Source organism: Eutrigla gurnardus (genome assembly GCF_963514095.1).
Source record: "Eutrigla gurnardus genome assembly, chromosome: 16".
NCBI lineage: Eukaryota > Metazoa > Chordata > Actinopteri > Perciformes > Triglidae > Eutrigla > Eutrigla gurnardus.
The window spans coordinates 13695198-13717669 of record NC_139927.1 but is presented as its reverse complement, the minus strand read 5'-3'; the positions used below and the strand labels follow the sequence as shown (position 1 = coordinate 13717669).

The 22472-nt window shown below is 42.5% G+C and overlaps 1 protein-coding gene across 6 annotated transcripts in view; it reads left to right on the top strand.

The window, feature by feature from the left end:
- syne2a (spectrin repeat containing, nuclear envelope 2a) overlaps nucleotides 1-22472 on the top strand; it is a 69998-nt gene that overhangs the window by 18805 nt on the left and 28721 nt on the right. For 3 of the 6 annotated variants that reach the window (XM_084031284.1, XM_084031286.1, XM_084031282.1), the window contains exons 38-73: nucleotides 146-431; nucleotides 786-964; nucleotides 1800-2115; nucleotides 2651-2803; nucleotides 2970-3299; nucleotides 3382-3518; nucleotides 3650-3779; nucleotides 4473-4643; nucleotides 4720-6225; nucleotides 6951-7121; nucleotides 8088-8243; nucleotides 8331-8572; nucleotides 8687-10724; nucleotides 10819-11153; nucleotides 11232-11376; nucleotides 11705-11905; nucleotides 12098-12357; nucleotides 12438-12588; nucleotides 12813-12956; nucleotides 13074-13205; nucleotides 13468-13650; nucleotides 13745-13882; nucleotides 14787-14972; nucleotides 15202-15324; nucleotides 16607-16789; nucleotides 17073-17174; nucleotides 17803-17907; nucleotides 18444-18521; nucleotides 18764-19171; nucleotides 19395-19498; nucleotides 19587-19722; nucleotides 20499-20585; nucleotides 20786-20917; nucleotides 21037-21231; nucleotides 21754-21846; nucleotides 22166-22351. In XM_084031284.1, coding sequence (XP_083887410.1) covers nucleotides 146-431; nucleotides 786-964; nucleotides 1800-2115; nucleotides 2651-2803; nucleotides 2970-3299; nucleotides 3382-3518; nucleotides 3650-3779; nucleotides 4473-4643; nucleotides 4720-6225; nucleotides 6951-7121; nucleotides 8088-8243; nucleotides 8331-8572; nucleotides 8687-10724; nucleotides 10819-11153; nucleotides 11232-11376; nucleotides 11705-11905; nucleotides 12098-12357; nucleotides 12438-12588; nucleotides 12813-12956; nucleotides 13074-13205; nucleotides 13468-13650; nucleotides 13745-13882; nucleotides 14787-14972; nucleotides 15202-15324; nucleotides 16607-16789; nucleotides 17073-17174; nucleotides 17803-17907; nucleotides 18444-18521; nucleotides 18764-19171; nucleotides 19395-19498; nucleotides 19587-19722; nucleotides 20499-20585; nucleotides 20786-20917; nucleotides 21037-21231; nucleotides 21754-21846; nucleotides 22166-22351 — 9622 coding nt within the window. The remainder of the gene's footprint in view (nucleotides 1-145; nucleotides 432-785; nucleotides 965-1799; nucleotides 2116-2650; nucleotides 2804-2969; nucleotides 3300-3381; nucleotides 3519-3649; nucleotides 3780-4472; nucleotides 4644-4719; nucleotides 6226-6950; nucleotides 7122-8087; nucleotides 8244-8330; nucleotides 8573-8686; nucleotides 10725-10818; nucleotides 11154-11231; nucleotides 11377-11704; nucleotides 11906-12097; nucleotides 12358-12437; nucleotides 12589-12812; nucleotides 12957-13073; nucleotides 13206-13467; nucleotides 13651-13744; nucleotides 13883-14786; nucleotides 14973-15201; nucleotides 15325-16606; nucleotides 16790-17072; nucleotides 17175-17802; nucleotides 17908-18443; nucleotides 18522-18763; nucleotides 19172-19394; nucleotides 19499-19586; nucleotides 19723-20498; nucleotides 20586-20785; nucleotides 20918-21036; nucleotides 21232-21753; nucleotides 21847-22165; nucleotides 22352-22472) is intronic. The other 3 variants (XM_084031283.1, XM_084031285.1, XM_084031287.1) reach the window with 3 other exon arrangements.

The following is a 22472-nucleotide window of genomic DNA, read 5'->3' as shown; positions in this document are numbered from 1 at the left end:
ACTCAGGAATGATGGAGGTTGTATAGCCTGTTATTCCCTACAGACGACTGACTCATCCTTAACTACGTGTCACACAAAAGGCTTGAATATTATAGATTCATTTGAAACAATAAATCAATGTTGCCCATGTTTGTTTCCCTTGCAGTGCAAGAACAGAAGCTCTGGGTCAGCTTGTGTCGTCGTTACAAAGCAGCACACTAAAGCAGTCTGCTGTGGTGCAGGAGAGCAGCAAGCTGCTGGAACGTTACCGCACATTTCAAACCAATGTACTGCACGGCTCCACAGACGAGGAAAGCTCTTTTAGCAGGGAAGTCGAGGTGTTTCAAACTCTTGTAAAGTCCATTCAGTCCTGGGTTGGAGATCTGAGACGAACTCTTGGTGAAAACCTTGGCACTCAGAGTCCCGTAGAGCAAAGACTTCACTGTGATCAAGTAAGAAAACCTTACCCACTCTAACTGAGCTGCTCCCTTTACGTAATATATATTATAATATACTATTGTTATAAAATCATTATGACATTATAGTATTTTAAATAACAAGCATTTTTACTGTGTTCTCATGTTTTAAAATGGCAGTGTTTGTATTGTATCCACACAGAACTGTTGTTTCTTTCCAGCTACATTTGTTTCTACTTCTTCTTCAATAAGGCGTGTCCATTTGTTATTGCACAGATAAAAGAAAAGTCAACCAGCAACAACAACACGCTCTTCTGTTCTCCAGTGGCAGATCGGTGCAATTGCAGTGTAAATTGTTAAATACCTAAAAGTTTTAAAAATATATTTCAGGCTGTGGCGAGTGCGACGGCAGAGGGCGAGGCTCGCCTCAAAGGGCTCAGAGTTACTGGATATCGTCTGAGCCAAAGGCTGTGTGATGGAGACGGCCTGAAACGGGACATTCAGGGAAGCATTGAGGAAACAGAGGAGCAGTGGAGGGACCTTCTCCAGTCACTCCAGTCTTATAACAGGTGAGTGGAGCCACATAAACTCAGACACAGGCTTGTTATACACTCTGATGGCTTGTGCTGAAGTGAGGATGTACTTGTTGAGTCCTTACCTATGCATTTACTAAGATTTTGAGGGAATGGAAGCACATCATGCGTTCTAGCCCTACACTTCCCTCCAGAACAGTTTCTTCTTTTCTACACTTTCTCAACTCATCCACTGGTCCTGCTTTGCCTGAGAGACTGCTCTTGTACATCTAGCAGCCTCCTCTTGCCTCTGAAATTCTTCTTCCACCACTTTCCTCCTGCCAGCCGCTCATGCTTTGTTCCATGTAAAATAGGCTGTGGTATAATCTGTCCAAACCCCCCCACGCCCATGTTGTATCTGCCTTAAAAAAAAAATCCCTATGGCTGCCTGAGACTGTTACATTTATACTCTGTACCGTTATGTCTCTCGCCTCTTACATTATCATTCCCTGCCTTCCGTTTTGCAGCTCCAAAATATATCCTTATTCTGCTGAGGCAGTGTGGGGCTCATAGCCGCTTTCTAATAAATCTAGCTTCTGTACCTTTGAGAGAGGGAACACCAGACACTGTCACAGGACACACAGTTTGAGATTGTCTGGAAGGCCGGATGTCTCTATACTCTTCAAGCCATCGCTACCTGCTCTCTCAATCCCGGATCTGCTCTTCATCACTATGAGTGTCATTATACCACTTCCCTAAACCTTCACCTTGCTTTTCTTACACTACAACAAGCCAACAACTCATCCTAGAAAGTACACCATTTATGACTGAAATACACTTTGATTTCTCTGGCTCAACCTTCATACCTGCTCTACTCTCTTTGTATCTCTAGGAGCGTCAGTGTTTATCCGGACCTTACCTCCTCTTACCTGGCCCGAACACAGCAGGCCAGCCGCAGAGTGGATGAGTTGCAGCAACAAACTGCTCAGCTCCCCACTTTATTCCCGTGGCCCGGCTCCTCAGAGCGCAGACACGTCTGCCTTCTTGCTCATCAACTGCAGGATGAGGCTGGATCCTTGCGATTAACTCTCAGCAGCCTGGCTGAACAGAGGAGGGAGCTGGCTGAAGGAACCAGCGACGCCACCTGGAAAGATTCCTCCTTGGCTCAGCTCGAGACCTGCTGGTCATCACTGATGGATGTGCTAAAGGTGAAACTGTTCATGTTCAATGATAATCGTGATTTAGTACAGGGGTGCTTGAACCCCAGCCACTGCCTGCATTTGGGTGTTCGAAAGGGCCTCATGCTCATATTACAGGCAAATTATTTCCCTAATATGTTTTGGTTGTGTTGAAAATGATTTGACATGCTTGTTTCCAAAAGCATTAAAGCTATTTAGCATATTAACATCAATAGCCAAAAGTAATGGCCTAATTTAAACCTAAAATTAATGAATAAACAGTAAAATAATCACTAAAAATAATTTAGATTAATAGGTGAAAAAGTTGTCTTAAAGCAATGAATGAAGTGAAGTGAATAAGCTCCAACTTCTGCCGCAGACAGTGACAATAGTAGGAATGCAAACTTCAGCCACTTCAAACTAAATTGAAATGAAGACATTTGGAAAATGAACAGGTACTTGGGTTTGTCAACCGATGCAGATGCTGCCGGCTTCACACAATCACAATTAGTCTGTGAAATGATATAAAGGCTATCTGACTCTGGCTTGGTGTGCATGTCCACAGGGTGTGTGTTCCCGCCTCGAGGAAGGTGTGTGTAACGACCAACACTTTGGCCAGTCAATGCAGGACTGCCGCCATAAATTGACATCCCTGCAGGAAAGGATGTCAGCCTGTCAAGCCCAGAAAGAAAGCTCAGCTGATGTACCAGCTCTGGAGGTGAGGTCCATCAGTAAACTGACCCGATGATTCTGTTACTTTTTTTTAGTTCACATCCCTTCTACATTAAAACCATGAAAAAAGCCCAACAATAAGCCACCTTTGTTGTATATTTTTGATCTCTCTTTTTATGTATTTGTTATCTCTTGCTCCCTCCGCTTTTTAGGCTTTGCTACAAGAAGTAACGGACATAGAAAAAGAGATTTTACAAATCGTTATACTCAAGGACTCCATCACAGCCAGCTGCACAGCTGAAGCCCAGGACAGTCTCTCCCAGCAAGTCGGCAACCTCCAAATCCACAAGAGGGCACTAGACAGTAGCATCAGAGAAAATCTGGCACTGGTCACAGAAAACAACAAGCAGAGAGTTGAGCGAGTGAAGGGAGAGGTCACCTGTGTGCAAACGGCTCTGAAAGACCTGACGGACAATCTGTGTGGCATCTGTGAAGAGTTACCTGATGTCAGCCAACTCAAACAGCAGTGGTGCACAATACAGGTACTGTGAAAAGATCATGTTGCTATATATAAGTTCATGGGGGCAGATAGAAGCATCAAAGGAGCGTTCATCTCTCTCTCAGGACTGTGATATGAAGCTGACAGAGCTGGCTGCAAGAGTACACGACCTGCAGGAGACTGGAGAGTCGAGCATCACACCAGACATGCTTCCAGAAGATGTCACTCTGTCTGTGGAGGCCGTTGCTAGAGAACTTGACAGGTTTTCAATCCCTTTCCACATTCAATAAATTCCACAATCAAAGGTTTCTCGGCTTGTGGCGGGATTATTGAGCTAATGTTAAATTGATAGAAAAAAATGAATTCTCTCTGTCTCTCTTATTCTCACTTTAGCCTCACGTCCATTTTTCTTCACAAGAAGCAAACGTGTGGCGAGAACACCGCTGAAAGGGCGAGGCAGATCATCACCCAGCTGCAGCATTGGAGCCAAGCAGTACAAGCTGAACCACCATCACCCAGCCAGGTAAAACACACCCAGGAGTGTAATTATTATTTACAACCCAGAATAGTAACATTCTACACAGTAATGATATTATTTGCAATAGATTTAATGAAAAATCCACAAATAAAATGTCATCAAGAATTGAATCTCATTCATTCAATTTAATTTAAAGGAGAAGGCTGACTTGAATAATACCCAAATAACTTTAACTGTACAAGTACTCTCAATTTAATCATGTTGCCATGACGCCGAAGTTTAAGTGGTCGAATGGAAAAAATAAAACTAGTCATCAAATCTCATCTGGGCCTGCACTTTGTGTTAATACCAAGACCATTACCATTCGCTGTGTCTGACTTTGGACAAAAGCCTGTGATTTTTTTCTTTCTTTCTCCCCGGCAGAAATTTGACATCTTTTAGCTTTTCTTAAAATGCCACCGGTCCATCTTCCATTCTTAAATAGAACCTTCTGTCTGGGACATGGTAAACATGATAGATCGCTCTCACTGGGAGGAGGTTTGTTCTTCAGCCTTACTAAAGATAATCAACGTGTTGTGACTCATCAGTTTTTCCAGCTGCCGCTGCCAAAAGCTGAGAGCCTCACTCCAATTCTTTCCAGTGATGGTCTTTGTTAATATACAGTCATTGTACTGATATAGATTATCTGTGAAAAGGTGTGTTTTGGGGAGTTTAAACTGTATATCTGTGCTCTCATAGGCAGCTCTGGACGAGGGTTTGTGGCTTCAACAAGGTCTTCGTGCAGTGCTCACAGAACGAGATGTTCTTCTAAACTCTCTGGGAACAAATGGGACAAAGAAACTGGAGAAATGTGCTTTAGATGCTCTCAATGAAAGCACCCATGCACTCGAAACCTTATCTGAATGCCTGGTGAGTTTCATAATTGTACAATCCAATATAATAAGAAAGGATTCTGTAGTTATTTTAATTGTGTTCGATTTAACAGGACTCACGAATCAGTCATGCTCATGGCGACGTGGAGTTGGACATGCCAGATAGTCGTAGAGTTGTTGAAGAAACTTTCAGAAGTGAAAGTGATGCACCACATTTAGCTTCACCTGATGAAACTACAGCCTCGTCTCCTCCAGCTTCTCCTTCGGCGACGAGCGGCGAGGAAATCTCTGAAAGCGATCAGAGTGACAACAAAGTGAAAATCAAAGACACTTTGGAAACAACCATAGAAGATCTCCCTAATCAGTTCTCAGCTGCAGAAATCTCAGATGTATTCAAGTCACAAAAGTCAACATCAACTCCACCAAAGATTAATGTGAAGACTCATTTTGTGCCAAAAGACGATACAGGCACATTGATCACTGTTAGCAACCCTTTACGCGGTGGTCAAAGGACACTTTCTGGAGATAACACCTTAGTGTGGGAACCGCTTCCTAGTTTCATTGCTTGGCAAGAGAACACTGAATCATTGCAGGGAGACGCCACCTCAACTCAAGCCTCAAAACTGGCTGTAAGCACAGACAATACCAAAGAAAGGAATTCAGCACATTGTGTTACAACCCTGGTTACATCCCAAGCAACAAAGCCTGGCGATTGTTCCCTTTCTACCCCTGAAACTGTGTCTGAACATCCGGCAGCGCAATCGGGGACATTTAAGGCAGTTACCGCTGCTCAACGAGACATCAGTGCAACCCCAAAGAAAGTGTTTTCAATCATGTTGGACCTGGAGCCACAGGACATGCAGAAAAATGTTGGTCCAGACGTGAAAGCAGCACAATCCGAGACACTTAAAACAGTTCCTGGTGCTCAAGAAATAGAGAAATGCCGTGAGGATATCAGTGTGAGCCCAGATAAAGTGTTAGACATGGATTTCCAGCTAGAGGACAATGGTGGAGCCACTTTTAGTGTTCCTGAGAAGAAATCTGGACTCTTGACATTATCAAGTCCTGATTTAGATGAAACAGGCTTGAAGATCAGTTATTCAAAGAGCTGTGCATTAACTGAATTGGAGGAGCTTAAGCCTACAAGCGGCGATTTATCTTGCAAAGAAAAGCCAGAAACCCATGAATTAATGTATGAAGACATGTTGAATTCCTCCAAATCATGTGGCACTGTTGCTGCATGTCAGCTCGCCGGTGCATACGCAGCAGAAACAACATTTCAGGATGTAAAACAGGAAGAGATGACAGATTTCTGCCACACTGGAAGGCAAACAATGAAGTCACTCTTGTCCACTGTGGAGGGGAATGCCTTAATTGCAACACAAATACCTGCTGGTGATGATATACAGCGGTGTGTTGCTGACTCTGCACAGAGCGCATCTACAGGACAGTTGGAGAAGGCGGAGGGAGAAAACACATCGGACGAGGGTGACCCTGAATGTCCTGAGTACAAACATGCACAAGTGCCAAAAAGACGTGACAAAGCGACGCTGCCATTTGAAGAATGTGCACAGAAAGTTCTGGCATCGCCGAAGGACACAGTGGTGACGCAGAGACAGGTAGATGTCATATTATATATAACAGCTTTCTTCTTCTTCTTCTGCTCTCCAACTTTTAAAATCATTAGAGCATATTTTATTGGACTTGTTGAGGGGATTTAAAAGGTGTGTAAAGGTTCGTCATCCCTGCTGGCAGGAGGTCCAGGTGCCCCAGCTAAATGCACAGTCCTTACTTTCCTGAATTGCACTTATCAAAAACGGTCTCCATTGACATTTGCATGCCGTTCCTCTTTCCTGTCTTTCCTGCATGACAGACAGGGTTCAGTGAAAGTTAGGTATTCTGGACATTTTGTGAGTGTTATCTTAATTCATTATTATTATTTCACGTGACATATGAAAACCCTGAGAGATATTGGTTTTCAAATCTTTTCAAATAGCCGCTCTCCCTGCACCCTGCTCCAAGACACATGTTGGTCATGACCAAAATATTTCACAAGGCACCTCCCATGTTTGGATTAACCGAGCAGCTCATGTCGTGTTTTGGTGTTTGTCCTGTCTAACCAAGTTACAACAGATCACTCTATTCTTTAGGGAAACAAGGGAGGAAGAACTTTATAAATAATTAGACAGAGTCCATCTCCCTCAGGGCAGACTGCTCCCTACCCAAGCACATTCTTGTGTTAAGTGTACTGACTCGCCTCGTAATATTCACAACTGTGGAGCGGGAAAAGAACAGGAAGCTCTGTTATTATCTGTGGACCGACGCCTGTCTTCTGTGTATGTAGCATCAGATCCAAGAAAGCATGGAGCCCGAGAGGACAGCGCCGGGTTTGGCGGCTGATCTGAGGTCTGCCGAGGCGACAGGTGGATCACCAGAGTACTACGAACTCAAGTCCACCATGCAGGATGTGTGGTCTGAGATCCAGAGCTTGGTGGAAAGAAGTAACATAATAAACGTGAGTATCAACTGGTTTTGATTTTTTAAAAACAACTTCCTTTCTCAGAGACTTGAGTTGTTGCAAAACATATTGCTGTGGGTGAATATACATTGATTTGCAATATAATATACACTGAGTACAAAAGTGTACATTCTCAAGTGATTGTGGGAATTTAAGTCAGAATGTTAGTTTTTCAGGCGGTGGCTGTGGTTCAGGGAGTAGAGCAGGTGGTCCTTTTAATCACAAGGTTGGAAGTTTCATCATGAGTTTCATCATTTAAGCATTTGTATGATTTTAGACAGCATAGCTTCAAGTAGCTAAAAAGAGCCAGAAGTCTATTCTAATTTCATTAAACAGTGGCCAGATAAGAGGAGCGCTGTTGTGATTGATGCTTGTGTATATTCCCATGATGCTGCTGACAGGAAGGACCACAGGATGAGCCTTTGAGATTTCATGATTTCCTGCAGGGTCTTTAGTGGGTCTAATTACTCTCAGTATACAGTACGACTAATACTGACTTGCACATATTTTGACTCTTTTTTTGAAGTGTGATATTGTTTCATTTTGGAAAGAAATGTCCTCATGTAGACATTTATAACCTTGGAAAAATAAGTAGCAGCAAGTTGGAAAGAAATGGTTGCAACTTTTGTCATCAGTTAATCATTTAAATCACTTTTCAAGCAAAAATAACAAAACAGTTCCTAGTCTGTAACAAAGTACAAATACTTTGTTACTGTACTGAATTTCCAGGTATCTGTACTTTACTTGAGTATTTATTTTTCTGACTTTTCCATACTCCCTTCATTTTAAAACAAATATCTGTACTTTCTACTCTACTACTTTCATTTCAACAGGCTCGCTACTTTAGTTTTAATGCATTTGAGGGGAATAATTAGCCAGTAGAATTGTCTTAACACAGTGTCTTAATTGGTTTTTGTGTCATGAATAGTATATCCACTGTTTTAATTGTGTTTGTTATCATAGCGGACACCACACATTGATTTGAATTGGTACCTGAAGTCCTCTCCTGGTGAACCAGAGATTCGATTAGTACGAACTGTCCAAAAAGTTCTGGCATGTCGTTACCAACCGGCACAACTCGATGTCACCGCTATGGCCAAACAACTGCAGGAGGCACAGGTATGCATTTCTGTTTACTCCATTCACTTCATCATAAAAATATACTTTGTACTATCTTTAATCTGATGTCTGTTCTCTCTAATGTAGGACTACAGGCGCTGTGTGCAGGAGCAAGTGGCTACTATGAAAAGCACGAGTGGTGCCAGGATTTGTTCCCCGGATGCCCTGAAGAGAGTTGAAGGGCAGTGGAGCGCTGCACTGCTGGATGCCTCTGCCACAGTGCAGATCAAAGCCACACAGCTGGATCAGGTCAAAGAGTATCACAAACAGATGAAGCTCACCAGAGCTTTCTTGGAGGTTGTAGCCGCTGAGAAAGACAAGATGAGCTTGTGAGTAATCCTTTGATTTCAAAAGTGAGCTTTTGCTCTCATTAACATCTTTGTTTACCTCATACACAATACGCTCATATTCTTCTACTGTGTTTTTTTTTTTTTTTTTTTCAGAAGTGCTTTAGGAAGCAGTTCCCTTCAAGCTGACAAACTCCACACTCTGCTGCAAACCATGGTCCAGAAAAAAGACATGATGGAAGAGCATCTCCAGTTAAGTAGCCATTTGTCGGTCCACTTGAGCGACGCCGAGAGCTCAGGCGCTCTTCTTGCCCAGCTTGGAGATGTCCAGGAGCAATGGAGGCTTTTAGAAGGAAGCATCAAAAGAGCTCTACAGCACGCCTCAAGCTCCACTTCCCAATCTGCTCTTCTAATAAAAGAGGCCAAACAGTTAAAAGCCAACCTTGATGGTCTTGAGAAATCCAACTTTCAAAGCCATGACAACAAAAGCACTTTTGAATTTGTTTGTCTAACCACAGACCTTAAAATGTACAACCAGCTCTATCTGCACTTACAGTCCCAGTCAGATGCTCTTGTCCAGTTCTCTTTGGGTCAGAAAGAAAAGGATGAGCTCAAATGTAGCCTTCAGGAACTTAGGTCCTTGCTGGATGTCACCAAGAGCAAGCTCGACACTTCCACATACAGCTGTGGTGGCATTTCTTCAGTCATGAACAACAACCAACTACAAGACCTGATCATATGGGCCAAGCAGGCAGAAAACCACATCTCTACAGGGGAAAAGATAGCTCTTTTCCCAGAGGAGGTTCGTGTTCAGATTGGTGAGATGAAGAAATTCCAGACTGATATTTGGTTTAGAAGATCAAAGATGCAAGTACAAGTTGAGCAGATGAAAGAGGGAGCCTCTGATGTGGAAAAGGAGGAAAGTGACCACGTATTGAAGTCAATAGAAGACCTGTATGAAGCTATTGCTGACGCCGTGCATCATGTTCTTGACACCATGAAAACAAGTCTGCAGGAGAGGGAGAAACTGTTGTGCCAGCTTGCTAAAATGGATGCCTGGCTAGCAGAAACACATGCCGAAAGAGACCCCTGCACCCACGTGGACAATGTTTCAAAGGCTGACATCAGAAAGCTAAAGAGTGAGCTGAAAAGTCACAAATTAGCCACAGTAGAGATAGAGAGACAACTGAAACAGGTGGAAGCAATGACAGACGGTTGCAGGGAAATAACTGTAAGGTCGAGTCCAGGAGAGAGCCGCTACCTTGTCAACAGACTGTCAGGCCTTTGGACAGAATTAGATGGGTTGTTAGCTCAAAAGAGAGCAGCCAGCTGGGAATTAGAAGAGCTGATTCATGAGCGAACCACTTCAGATGAGGAGTTATCGACCATCCGGGCCAGCTTGAAGGAGATTTCCTCTGATTTGGCGCAGCAAAAGTTCCCTTTAACACAGGAAACCCTTTCAACTATTGCACATGTGAAGCACATGCTAATGGAGCATCAGTGTCAAGTACAAGAGCTGCAGCACTGCCAGGAGGCCAGACGAAGCTCCCTGCTGTGCACCATTGGGGAACTGCAAGACCAGTGCAAAGCTCTTGGTATCAATGCGATTGAGCAAGACAAATATCTGCACATGAGGAGACAAATGGAGGAATCCAGGGAAATTGCAGAAGAGAAAATTGAGCGTGCCACAGATAAAAGAATCAGTGTGGGGGAGAGAGTCAGACTGTGCCAAACACTCTTAGTTGAACTTCCTTTGGTGAAGACACAGTGTCAAGAAGCAGCAGACCAATTGGCGGCCATTGCTCAGGAGCTGGACCCATCTGAGCTTGAGTCAGAGAATCAGAAGATTCACCGCACTGTGGAAACTTTAGTCTCTTGGGAGTATTATGTCACAGAAGCTATCAAAGACTTAGAGGCCAAGCTTCTACCGGGCCTGTGTTTTTCCTCCGAGCTTCCTGGCTTAATAGAGCTCTTCCAAAGAACGAGAGTGGAGCTGGAGGGAGTCGAACCAGTAAATCCAGATGAAAAAGCTGTAGATATTGCAATTAGAAGGAATTGGATTATCTGGAGACATATGGAGTCTGGGATGAGGGTCTTGGAAGGTCTGGGAAGGAGAGAAAAAATTAACCTGAAGAACTACAAGGAACTGTATTCTCTCAGGGATGCAACCATGCAAAACTGCCATTTACAAATGGTAAGTTTAATGTTCTGGATTAATCCACGTTTTAACTTCTTTCATTTTGTTTTCTCTATAACCTGTGCTTGATCATGAACCATGTATCCAACAGGAGAGTTTATGCCAGGCGAGAGAATCCTTGAAAGATTACCAGTGGGCTGCACAGGGAGCAATAGGCTTCCTTCATAATGCTGAAGCCACCTTCTTATCAGCTCCTGGAGGATTTTTGGACTGTACTGAGGAACAAAGGCAGACCCAGCAGGCTCTAGAAGCTCTTGAAGATGGATTTCAGGCTCACATCTGCCACCTTGCGGATCTGGTGCCCCAACAACCTTGCCTGTCCCGCCCAAAGACCGAGCAGCTGCACATCAGCATCCTCAGTCAGTTGTTGGTGGGAAGAGCCATACTGGAGGCCCAAGCCCAGCTCAGGCTGGAGTCCTTGCAGAGGTACGATTATTCTTACCTTTGTTGTGATTATTTCTCAGTTTTTCTAAGTGAAACACCTAAAAGACCATTTTCTCACAGGTGTGAAATAAGACAACAAAGCCACAGGAAGTGCCATGAAGACATACGTCATCGTCTTTCACAGCTTGAAGCCAAGCTTTCTGAGTGTGCTGCAGAACAAGTGTCGTCTTACGGCAAATGTGTTGCCCAACAAAACAGAGCTACGGTAGGCTTGCTGCCGCAGTATTTTGCTGGTGATTAGCTAATGTTTCATGCCAGTTAGGCATAATAAAGCTCTGTCTGTAGACGACAGTAGTGGTATCCCTAATGCCTTTCCTTTACTGTGGTGACGCTATTTACTGGCTTAGCATCCTGATATTAGCATTTAGCTATCAAAGCAGCTCTTTGCCAATGTACAGTGTCACATAGCTGGTCTTGTTATGCCCGGTTGGCACATGAATGCACTAGATATGTTGATAGACATGTGGTTATTGTAAAAGGAAGACTTCCTGATTCAAACTTCTACTTGACCTTGATTTCATCTTTTCATAAAGCTTCTGATGGAGGGTCTTCGCAGCCTCACGGGTAAGATAGAAGAACTGAGAGCTGGATGTCCAATGCAGGGCTGTGGGGTTGGAAAGGACGGGGAGCTGGGCGCCCTCTGGAGGCGCTGGGTGTCAATACGCCGTGGTGTCGGCCTCCTGATGGCACACACCGAACAGAGAGGAGAGGAATGGAAAGACATCACTACAAGTGTGAGTTTTACCAACCCCATGCATCATTTTGCAGCTTTTGCATCCGTACGTGACATTCTTTTAGGAAAGGTTTACAATGTTAATGGACTTGTATTGCTTTCTGAGACAAAACTGGGTTATTGCAACATAACATACAGAAAATAAAGGACTGTAATGGAATATAGCTCATATTAAGGATTCCGTTCTCTTTAGATGGAGCAGTGTTGCAGCTTTTTGGCCAGTCTACAGGCTGAGGTTCCCGACTCCTCTACTGTGAGCTTCACTCAAGAGGAACCCCTGCAGCTTCTGGCTCAGGCTGAGATGCACCAGGCTGGGCTGGAGCAGGAACAGCAGGCCTTAGCCTCCCTGGAGCATCGACTGGAGCATGCCCTCAGCTTATCTAGTTCCCTGCAGCCCATCAGCCCAGGACCTGTTGGAAAAACACTTGTGAAGATCCAAGAGAATTTCAGGAGGTGGGGTTTTGTTAAATATGCATGTGGAAAGTCATTACTCATTAATGTCAGAGATGCTGAGATGATGCTGTTCCCCACAGCTTGAAAGAGAGAAATCTGCAGGTGGTAGCAGCAGCTCAGGCAGAGGAGAAAGAGAGACAGCATTTCCAAAAAGAGATGGGAGAGTGGGAGCAGCACACGTATGCCCTACTTTCCTCGCTGGAAACCTGTGCGAATCCATGCACACAACAGGTCAGGCTCCCCTTTTATACTTTGAAGTTATGTTTAGAAAAGCAAAACATATGACATTTTATCTGAGGAAAATAAAAACATGGAAAAAAATCTGTCTGTCTGTACATTCAACTTTTACCTGGAAAATAAGTTAGACTAATTTGTAAAGAAGGAGTTTAGAGTTAAACCTTTGACTCAGTCATTTACTTTCTGGATTTTATTCTCGTGAATTTCCACATTGACAGGAGCTCAGAAAGGATCTGTCCTCCCAGAAAGCCAAACTCAAGTGTATCGTGGACGGTGTGCAGAGCCGGTACGCTGAGACACCAGCTGATATCAGCAGACGGTTGCAAGAAGTCCAGCTGTTTCTACAAAGAGAAGAGGAGAAGGTAGCTGTGCATACTATGGAGACTGCAGACATAAGGTCACATGAACTATCTCCCGACAAAACCTCTTGTATTTTCTAAGCGTGTGTGTGTGTGTGTGTGTGTGTGGTCACTCTACAGCTCATGGTGAAGGACAGCCCAGTTCAGAAGCTGGCTGGTCACGTGGCAGTGTTGGGTTCTGGTCTGGAGAAAGTGACAGTGTTACTGGAGCAAAGGAGTCCAACAGTCAACGAAGCTCGAAATGTACTAAAGGTGTGAGTTAAAGTCCGCTTGTTAGTCTGGGTGCGAATGTTTTGTTGAAAATTTGTTTTAAACTTTGAGGTAGTTAGGTATGTACTTTAAGACTTTAAGGTTGTAAGAAAAAAGATGGCTACAGGGCCAAACATCATGTCTGCTTACTTCTCCTACAAAACAATGAGAACAGATCACTGAAACAGCCACTGCTTCCTAAGAATTGACGGGAATCTAAGATTACATTGTCTCTTCAGACTACTTTACGCTGTTCTTTCTCCAGCATGTGTGGGATGAGCTGGACGCGTGGCGCAGCCGCTTGATGCTCCTGGAGAGTGAGGTGCAGGATCTTGCAGAGGAGCATCCGGATCAAGCCCACTTGCTCATGGACCAACTCACCCATCCACTGCAGCTCTACCAAAATGCAGCGCAGAAGACCGAACAACGCACCGCATTCCTCAACAAGGTCAGGCAAACTATGTCATGTATACAATTGACTAAACATCTGTTTATAATACTTCCATTCTGCTTCATTATTTTTTCTATACTTCTTTTGTCAGATCCCTGCCCGTTTTCAGGAGTTTGAAGACATTCTGTATGGTGCCACCTGTTGGTTAGACGAGACCCGCTCGTGGCTCAGTGCGCCCTGCTCCTTTACAACAGCCAGAAGCCTCCAGAATCATGCAAACTCCCTGCAGGTCAGTGATACCAAATACCAAGCAGCAAACACAAAAAAACACTGATATTTTATTCTGTATTTAATCTCAAATATATGTCTGTTTTTGTGTTGTGCATTAGTTTTTAATTGACCATATATTTTCTGTGATGTGTTTTCATTGATTCATCAGCCATCATGGTATTTTGCGCATCCTGTAAATGTTGTATTTTGCGATATACAGTATATTTCTTTGATTTTTTTATTCATATGTTTCAACCTGGACCCTATCTCCCATGTTTTTGTGGTGACTAATGGAGACAACAATTTTTGAAAACGGGCAGCTGCTAAACGGGCTACAATGTTATCTCTTGTGACAATTCCTCGCGGTCAATGTAGGTTCACTAACGTTGCTTCTTTTTTCCCAGAAAGGCTCAGATAGTTAGTATCAGTGCCTGATAATATTATGAAAAGGACCCCACAGAGAAATTAACCTTTTTTTTAACCTTTTTACCAATCTGTTTGTTATTGTGTGTCTAGCTCAGAAAAGTCTTCCACATTGTCAAAATCAGTAAAATACTCAGCCATGACATTGAAAATCTTTTAGATGACACTGAACTATGCTTTCTGTACTTCAACCTAACAAACTTTTCTCTCCATTTCTCAATCACAGCTTCACTGTTGTCTCCCAGCAACAAGTCACATATCACTATAACAAAGGGTTATCTAAAACACTGCAACACAAAAACATGGGGAAACATGGTCCAGGATTGAAAAGTACCAATGTTACCCATTAACCCCCACATGATAATATAGTTTTCCTACTGCACATGTCAAGCTCCATCAGTCACTCTAATAGTCATGATTCAATATTGACTGCAGTATCCACAAGCATTTTCCTGTTACATGTTGATGATGACATTTTAATTTTAAATCCTGGACTACAGCTGGTGCTGGACGACTCTGTCAAGATCAGACGCACACTGCAGGACTTCAGGCCAGTGCTGGATGTGATCTCTGATGTTTGTGACATCAGCAGCCACAAGGAGAGGGCGGACCAGAATGACCGACAAGTCCACGAAATGCAGCGCAAGATCCATGAGCCGTTGGAGCAGCTCCTGCAGGCTGCTGTGGTAAGAATCTTTAAAGAGAGGGGTTTCAGGTTGTATGTGACCTCATATGGCAGTGAGAGTAGATAGCTGGAATGTTGTTTTTTTTTCTTGGTTCCTCCCACTCAACACCTGACTTCCATTGGGCTGATGTTATCAGTAGGATCTTGAAAATGCTTTGCCTTTGTTCTAGTCCTGAATATAGTGTTCCAAGTCAAGTTGCTGAGAAAGTTGCTGGCGATCTTCATTTCAGGTGGTGGAGGCAATAGAAGCAGAGCTGAAGACCATGGAGAAGAATGTCCTGAAGATCAGAGCGATTTTACCCTCCGTGGACAACGCCAACATAACGGCGACAGAGCATCTTCACAACCGACAGGTGGAACAATGCTTTTGTATATTACCTACCAATTTCTTTTTATAGCGATGCACACATGGAACAGACATCAGTATGATGGTAAAACTATGAAAGGCTTCAGACTGCTTTAAAAAAAAAAAAAAAGATCAAAAGACCTCTGTCTTAAAGGAGTCATCACCTGGAAATCGCAATTTCTCTTGTTAAAACATGCATATCTGTGTTTGACCTCAGTTGAAACTTGCCTGAAAGGCTGGAGTTTGAAAGTGGCGCCGTTTTTTCGCTTCTGCTCTTTTTCCGAACAGGAATAGCACACAAGGGTGTGCATTCCTAAAGCACGAGATTTTGATTCTGCGCCTTCGGTGACGTCACCGTGGCGGCTACTTGCATAAGCCCACCCCTCTTTCACCACCCAACCCCGCCCCGTCCGCTACCTGAAATCGCCGAAGCGCCGCCATTATGTTTTGGAGTCTGCATGCAGGCAAGCCCCCCCGGCTCTGTCCTTCCTGCGGCGAATCAATGCGCGCCTCATTACATATTATACAATGCACATCCGGACCAGTCAAAACCTCGCGCGTAATCTCGCGTGATAAAATCGCGGTACGAAAAAGGGTCAGAACAAGCTCAATGTTTGATTAAATTTTTTTTTTTTTTTTCTAATAAGTTTTACGAATTGATCCAAAGCGATCCAAGGGGGGCTGGATACGTATAAAACCAGGTGATGACTCCTTTAAGAAAGCATCTTATATGGCAGGTATGCTTTGCATTTACAGATGCAGGATTTGGCATGGTTTAATATTGATACTGACAGAAGGATAAACAGTTGCAACTGGTTTCCACATATGGAGCACCAGGGTCGGTACAAGTTGTTCCCCCGTTCACTATGTCATCACATGGGATCTCCTTAAGGAACAGGCAAGGTCTCATCATGGGGCCCATCATGGAGGAAGGGACAATTCTAGATGGCCAGATCTGTAATGTATATATATAGATATGTCTAAATCTAGATGTTGGATTGTCACAGTTAAGGATAGATGTATAAATGCGTCCATTTTTAATGGTTCCATGCAGTATTGGATAGCTGCAGTGAATTAATAGGTGAGTAACTCAAACAATGATTATTTACCACAGGTGTAAAATAAAGCTATTGTAATGAGCAAATAGAGACACACCCCAACTTTCATGTTTTACACAATTTTTTTACTTTCCAAGTTAAAATTGTGGTGTGACTAAACTACAGAAAAGGACTCTAGCATAGATGTACAGTACACTTGTCTCAACCCGTTTGCTCCGTTTCAAACTGAAGGTGATCCTTGCCAACATGCAGTCAATGCGGAAGACGTTGGAGGAGATGGAGAAATGCAAAGGAGAGCTTCACCTCCATCAGGGATCAGAGGAGACCCTGCTGGTCTTCTCCAGAGCAAGGCTGCTCCTGCAGTTGCTCGAGGAGCTGGAACAACTCACCCAGCAACAAGCCTCGCTGCTGGAGGTACAGCATGGAGTCTGAATGGCACTGCACGTAGACAAAATAATGAACTGTTGTAGAAGAGTAGGGACGTTTTGTGACTATTTTTCTTGGTATGACTTCACCATTAAGTATGACCTAAATAAAGCAAAAGTTGCAGGGAAGTAAAGTCAAATGCTTCTGTAATGTTTCTTCACAAAACCCACTCTAGGTTATTCTGTATCTGTAGTGGATGCTGATATTATGTTTTTTGCCAACTTTCTGTCTTTCGGTCACTTTCTCTCTGTTTCTCTTTGACTAATCACAGAACAAGATCAGGGAGGAGGAAGAAACCCGTAAGGAGCTTGGCATCACCGCAGTCGCTGATACTCCTAAAGAAGTACAGCGGCTAGATGGACACTTATTCCAAGTAATACTTATCACAATCATCATAATAATAATAATAATAATATGAGTTCATCATCAAACACCAGCTAAAACAATAACACGTTTGGTTTTATTAAAAATGTCCTCAATGTTCAGGATTCCCATTGGTTTAAATAACATCAGCAAAGCTGTTTCTTTAAGGAAGTCAGATTGGTGACTATAATGTTTTCCCTCTGTTAGTCTGGAATTGGTTGAAGCCATAATTGCCCCTAGCAATTAGAAGAAGAAAAAATGTCCTGTGTAAGAACATAAGTAATTTATTGATTTTTCTATTTTCAATCTTCCCCCAAAATTAACAATCCTTTTAAATAAACACGTTCATTAAATGAACATGCATTTCTCCATTAAACTCGCTCAGTCGATACTTTTTCTTGGTATATCGCATTATGGTTCTAAGCGTTCATAAAAAGTACTTGATGGTAAATACAGCAAAAATGAATGGATGACTGCTAATGGAGTCCTGGTGGTGAAAAGCAATACTACTCACAGAGTTGCTTGAACATTAAATTCAGGGCAAGTTATATTTAAGATACAGTAATTGAGACCCTTTTGGTCCACTCTTATTTTAGACCACACTTTTTAATCACATCATTCACCCTTATCACTAAAAGCAGGATGCTTTTGAGGTGTCTAAGTCAGATGAAGAGGAGGATGAGGATGAGGAGGGAAACAGTTGTCACTCGTCGTCCACTGACACACTAACATGCAGTATAGAGGTAAATCTGAACTATAATTACAGTCCAGGAGAGCATGTTTCTGGGTATCTCCTTGTTTTAAGGTTTCATTCCAAAATATCACTCTAAACAGTGAAAAGACTAACTTCATTATTATTATCATTATTATATACACTTGATTTGACTGATCCAAATCCTCACACATTGATACATTTAAAACACAGTATTCGTTTTATGAGGTTTGGAATGAAACTGAACATTTCTTTGATGCATATTTCCTCCTTTAATTGTTTTTAATACATTTAATAATTTACTACTTTCTTGTGCTGTGGAGGATTTTAGCAGCTTTGTGCATGTTCATTTCAAAGCGTGTCAGGCCGTTGTGTTTCTCCATGAATCCATTCTGATGCTGTCAGAAACAGCTGCTTGCAATATGTTGCTCCTCAGAAACCTGTCCTTTCTCTCTCTCTCTCTCACACACACACACACACACACACACACACACTATGAAAATGGTATGTGTGTCTGTGTGGATAGATTACATTTGCGTTTGTGTATTAATGCAATCCATGTTTTAGGGCCATGAAGAAACACTCAGCGCTTCAGATTTGCAAAATGAGGATATTCCTGAAATGATGCCGCTATCAGAAGTTAAGGTAAACACGCTTTCATTTCAGACTTGTTTGAGAGTTTTGGGCATTTATTACGTCTGTTCAGAATCTTCACATTTCTGCTATGTTTTTTAAAAGGTTTTGGTCAGTATTATATATGGTGGCAATTGATGACACTTTTAAGGGTTTTTAAGTCAAAGATGTGTCTGCTCTTGTCTTTATTAACGGACTATTCCACAGACTGGTCATGTTCAGTATAATCTGAATTCACCTTCATTGTCCTTCAGGCACTGGAGAGTTTGTCTGCTCAGTTTTCCTCCGAGGTGGAGAAGAGCTCTACAGGTGTTGAAGATGGGCTTCTATCTATGAAGTGTGGGCTTCTTACAAACGAGTCTGGATCAGCAAGTGTTGGGTTATTAACAATGGATTCCAAAGTCGGCAACGCACCGAGTTATGAAGCTGAAGACGAGTTCACTACTGACGCTGCCACACTGGATCAACAAGGATCACCGAAACATGAAACTCTTGTTGGCGACCCTCGTGCAAAGTCCCTTCAGGCAGCAGCTGCAGTGGAAAACACAAGACGGATACCTGCCAGACCTGTAACTCCATTCAGTGCCGCAAGAGGATGCGAAGCGTTCATGGAGGAAGGAGACGAACATCTGTCTTCGTCCACAGCTCCCCGTCCACATCTGGTAAGAATGTTACCTTTCAAATCATTTTCCAGCTTTTCCAAAAAGAATTCAACTTTTAAGTAGAGTTTTTAACTGTTAGTAACATCCAGCTTTGAAATGAAGAGCTAAAAGACGACTGTTTACATATGTAGTGTTAATCAACAGTAATTATAACTCTGAATGTGTTTGTGAAGTATTTTTGACGTTTTGTTTCCTGAATTTTCTGTTCGTTGTTTCTCCCCAGCATGATCTTAATGTGCTGACGGTGCCAAGAGAAGACAACACCAGTCATGGTGGTTTGGTGGAAGAGTCCCAACAAGGCCAGGAGTCATCTGAGCAGCCGATCAGGTAAATGACCGATATTTACAGGCATTGATGCATTGATTAATTGAAGACAAAAGACTGAGTAATATTGTGTGTTCCCTTTTGTCCCTAGCTTGGCTGGACATGAGGAAGATGATGAGGAACAGTTACTGTGGAGTCAACTTTATACCGAGATCTCTCAAAAACTGACCACTTTGAAAAAAGTGAAGGACGAGCTCGCCTCTGAGGATGAAGGGACCCATGAAAAAGTAGGAAAACACAGGAATAAAAATAACGTTGTTTATGATTTTAGGATGTGTTTTTGTTCGAGTGCAGATGAGTCTGAATAAAAATAGATAACCAAAATTATTTCTAAGAAGTGGATGCCAGGCTACCGAGTCCACCATCACATCTGTTTCCAAGGTAACAGTGGGCTAAACCTTTGGAAAGCAGCTACTGTCATAAAGGAGGAGGGAGAAGATTGTGAGCTCTGTGCTGACACTCCTTTCACAGTTATAAAGTTCCTACTTTTATATTGTTAAACAATCAATAGCAGGAACCTTGAAACATTTCCAAGACAGTCAGCATATTTTATGACTTGCATCACCCGAAAACAATAGAAAATCCTCAAACAAAATCCTCAGTTTGAATAAAGTGATGAATTGGATATGTCTACTTTTATTGAATCAACTTTGTTCAATAAATGTAACTCTTTGACCTGTGCCTCCCTTTGTGTTCGCCAAGCAGGTTAGCAAACAGTTTTGTGACTGTAGTGAAAATTGTGTTTTTGAAAGGCTAAACGCCCATAAGTGTGGAATGAAGCAATTAGATAAGCAAGATGCAAGCTAGATAAAATCATGTATTAAATTTGGACTTTTGGACTTGACACTCTGAGGTTATTGGATTTGAACTATTTGAACCATTCATTACAGCCCTACAAATGATGGTCCTCCTTGTTTTTAACTCCATGCATCCTGATGAATTATTCCCTCCATATATCCTTTCTTTTTCCTACAATCACTGTGAAACTCCTGTGTTTGTTTAGGATCCAGAAAGGGATTTGCTACCAAGTGGGTCTGCTTCTGCTGTTCTCCAGCGGACACATGAGTCCATCACCATCCTGAGACATATAGTACGTACAATAGTAGATGAGGTTAAATCTTACCTTACATATCTTTACATATCTATCTTAATCAAAAGGATTTGTCGGAAGACACAGAGATTGTTGACTCCTTCAAGTTATACATTGTGTTTTGGATAAATTGTCCCAAAAATGATCAACTAACGTGGATCTGTGTGACTTAGCGGTAACAAGGTTTGTTTATTTCCCAGGTGAGCTCTCCAGGTGTGAATGAGGGGTTATACGAGGCTGCGCGGAAGGTTCTCCTCAGTCTGGACGCTTTGACCGACCTCCTTTTAACCCCTAGTGAGGACGATCCCCAGCTGAGGCTGCTACAGCAGGAGGTTAACCAACATAACTGCATATTTTTGTGATATTTTTGTTTTAAAGGTTGTGAAAGGACTGCATTTTCCCACCTCTCATTCTGAAAGCATTAATTTTGTTTTTCTAAATCCCGGCGTAGTGTCTATCAACTGAGCTGGTGACTCTAGCTGAGCTGTTGGGAAAAGTCGGGTCAGAGACCAAACCTGCACCTTCGAGGGAAGAACCAGAAGCTTGTTTGACCTCCCTTCAGGATTGTCTACATACTGTCCAGCTGGTCATCACCTCATCCCACACCCAGCTCATTGAACGCCTCGGACACACATACCAACATCAGGTCTGACATACAGATCAGTCTCAGAGTTGGATATCTTCAGTATATTATGGCATTTCTCACAGGAATAATAGCCATTAAAAATATTTTTTTGGCCTGAAATGTGTCTCTCAGGGGTTAGGACATGATTTATTATTAAAAGTAATGGCTATATTGTACTGAATTGTAATTCTAAAAGGCAAAGCAATAATTTGGATACAAATACATTTTTAATCTAGTGTGTTAATGCGTACCTGAACCAGGAGTAGAAGCTGTTTTAACTGAGTTCACTTAAGTAGCATAGATAAATACAACCCACCAAAGAGCATAGAAAGTCATTAAATTGTCTCCCAGTCAACCAGCATTAAAAGTGCTGCTTACACGTCAATGCATCAGTAATAATAATTAAATATAAATAATAATATATAGCTGACAGAATGACTTTTATTTATTTATTGTAATATAATATGTATTTTCTTGACTATTGAAGTAATGTATGTTGTCGTATTGGTACTTTTACATACTTTCTCCTCCACCACGTCCTAGGACCACGTCTCCAACCAGCTGTGTATTTTGGACGAGTTTAAATCGGGACAAAGTGAGATGTTCCGCAGCATAAAGGATGCTCCCAGTTTGGAGGTAACCAGCACTTTGCAGCTTTTTGTGTTTGTTTGCCTATGCATATGTACACTATTATGGTAAATACATCTCCAAAACATTCTAATTAACTCTCAGAAATGCACCAACAAAGGCCATAACTGCTACATTCTGATTTCTACTGTTAATGACACACAGAGAAAAAAAAAAGACCTAATATGGCTTTGACTACTCACTTAGCAGAAACAGAAGTCAGCATTGTACCAGTCCTAATTAAAGACTAATGTCAAAGTATGAGTGATGCAGAAGTCAAAAATCAATAGTATTTTCCTTCAACTTCGTGCTTTTCTGTATCCCTCAGCAGTGTGTGCTGGGCCGACATCAGAGGGAGTGTCCAGGGGTAAAAGCCAAGCTCCAGCAAGCTTCCCGGGCCTTGCTTCAGGGGATTACTCGCCTCCTGGAACTGGTTGAAGAATGCATAACGGAGGGGCAGTTGAGCGAGGTTCACAACTCCATCCAACATCAAGCCGTCCTCTGCAGACGCAAGGTAGTGCTCACTGCACTTTGAGCAAGTTTTTCAACAGGCAGGCAAAGTCTTGATTTAAACTAGGCACATTCCCAAGAGTGTGTAGAAGCCTCTTGATGGTTTTCTAAGAGTTCTAAAACAA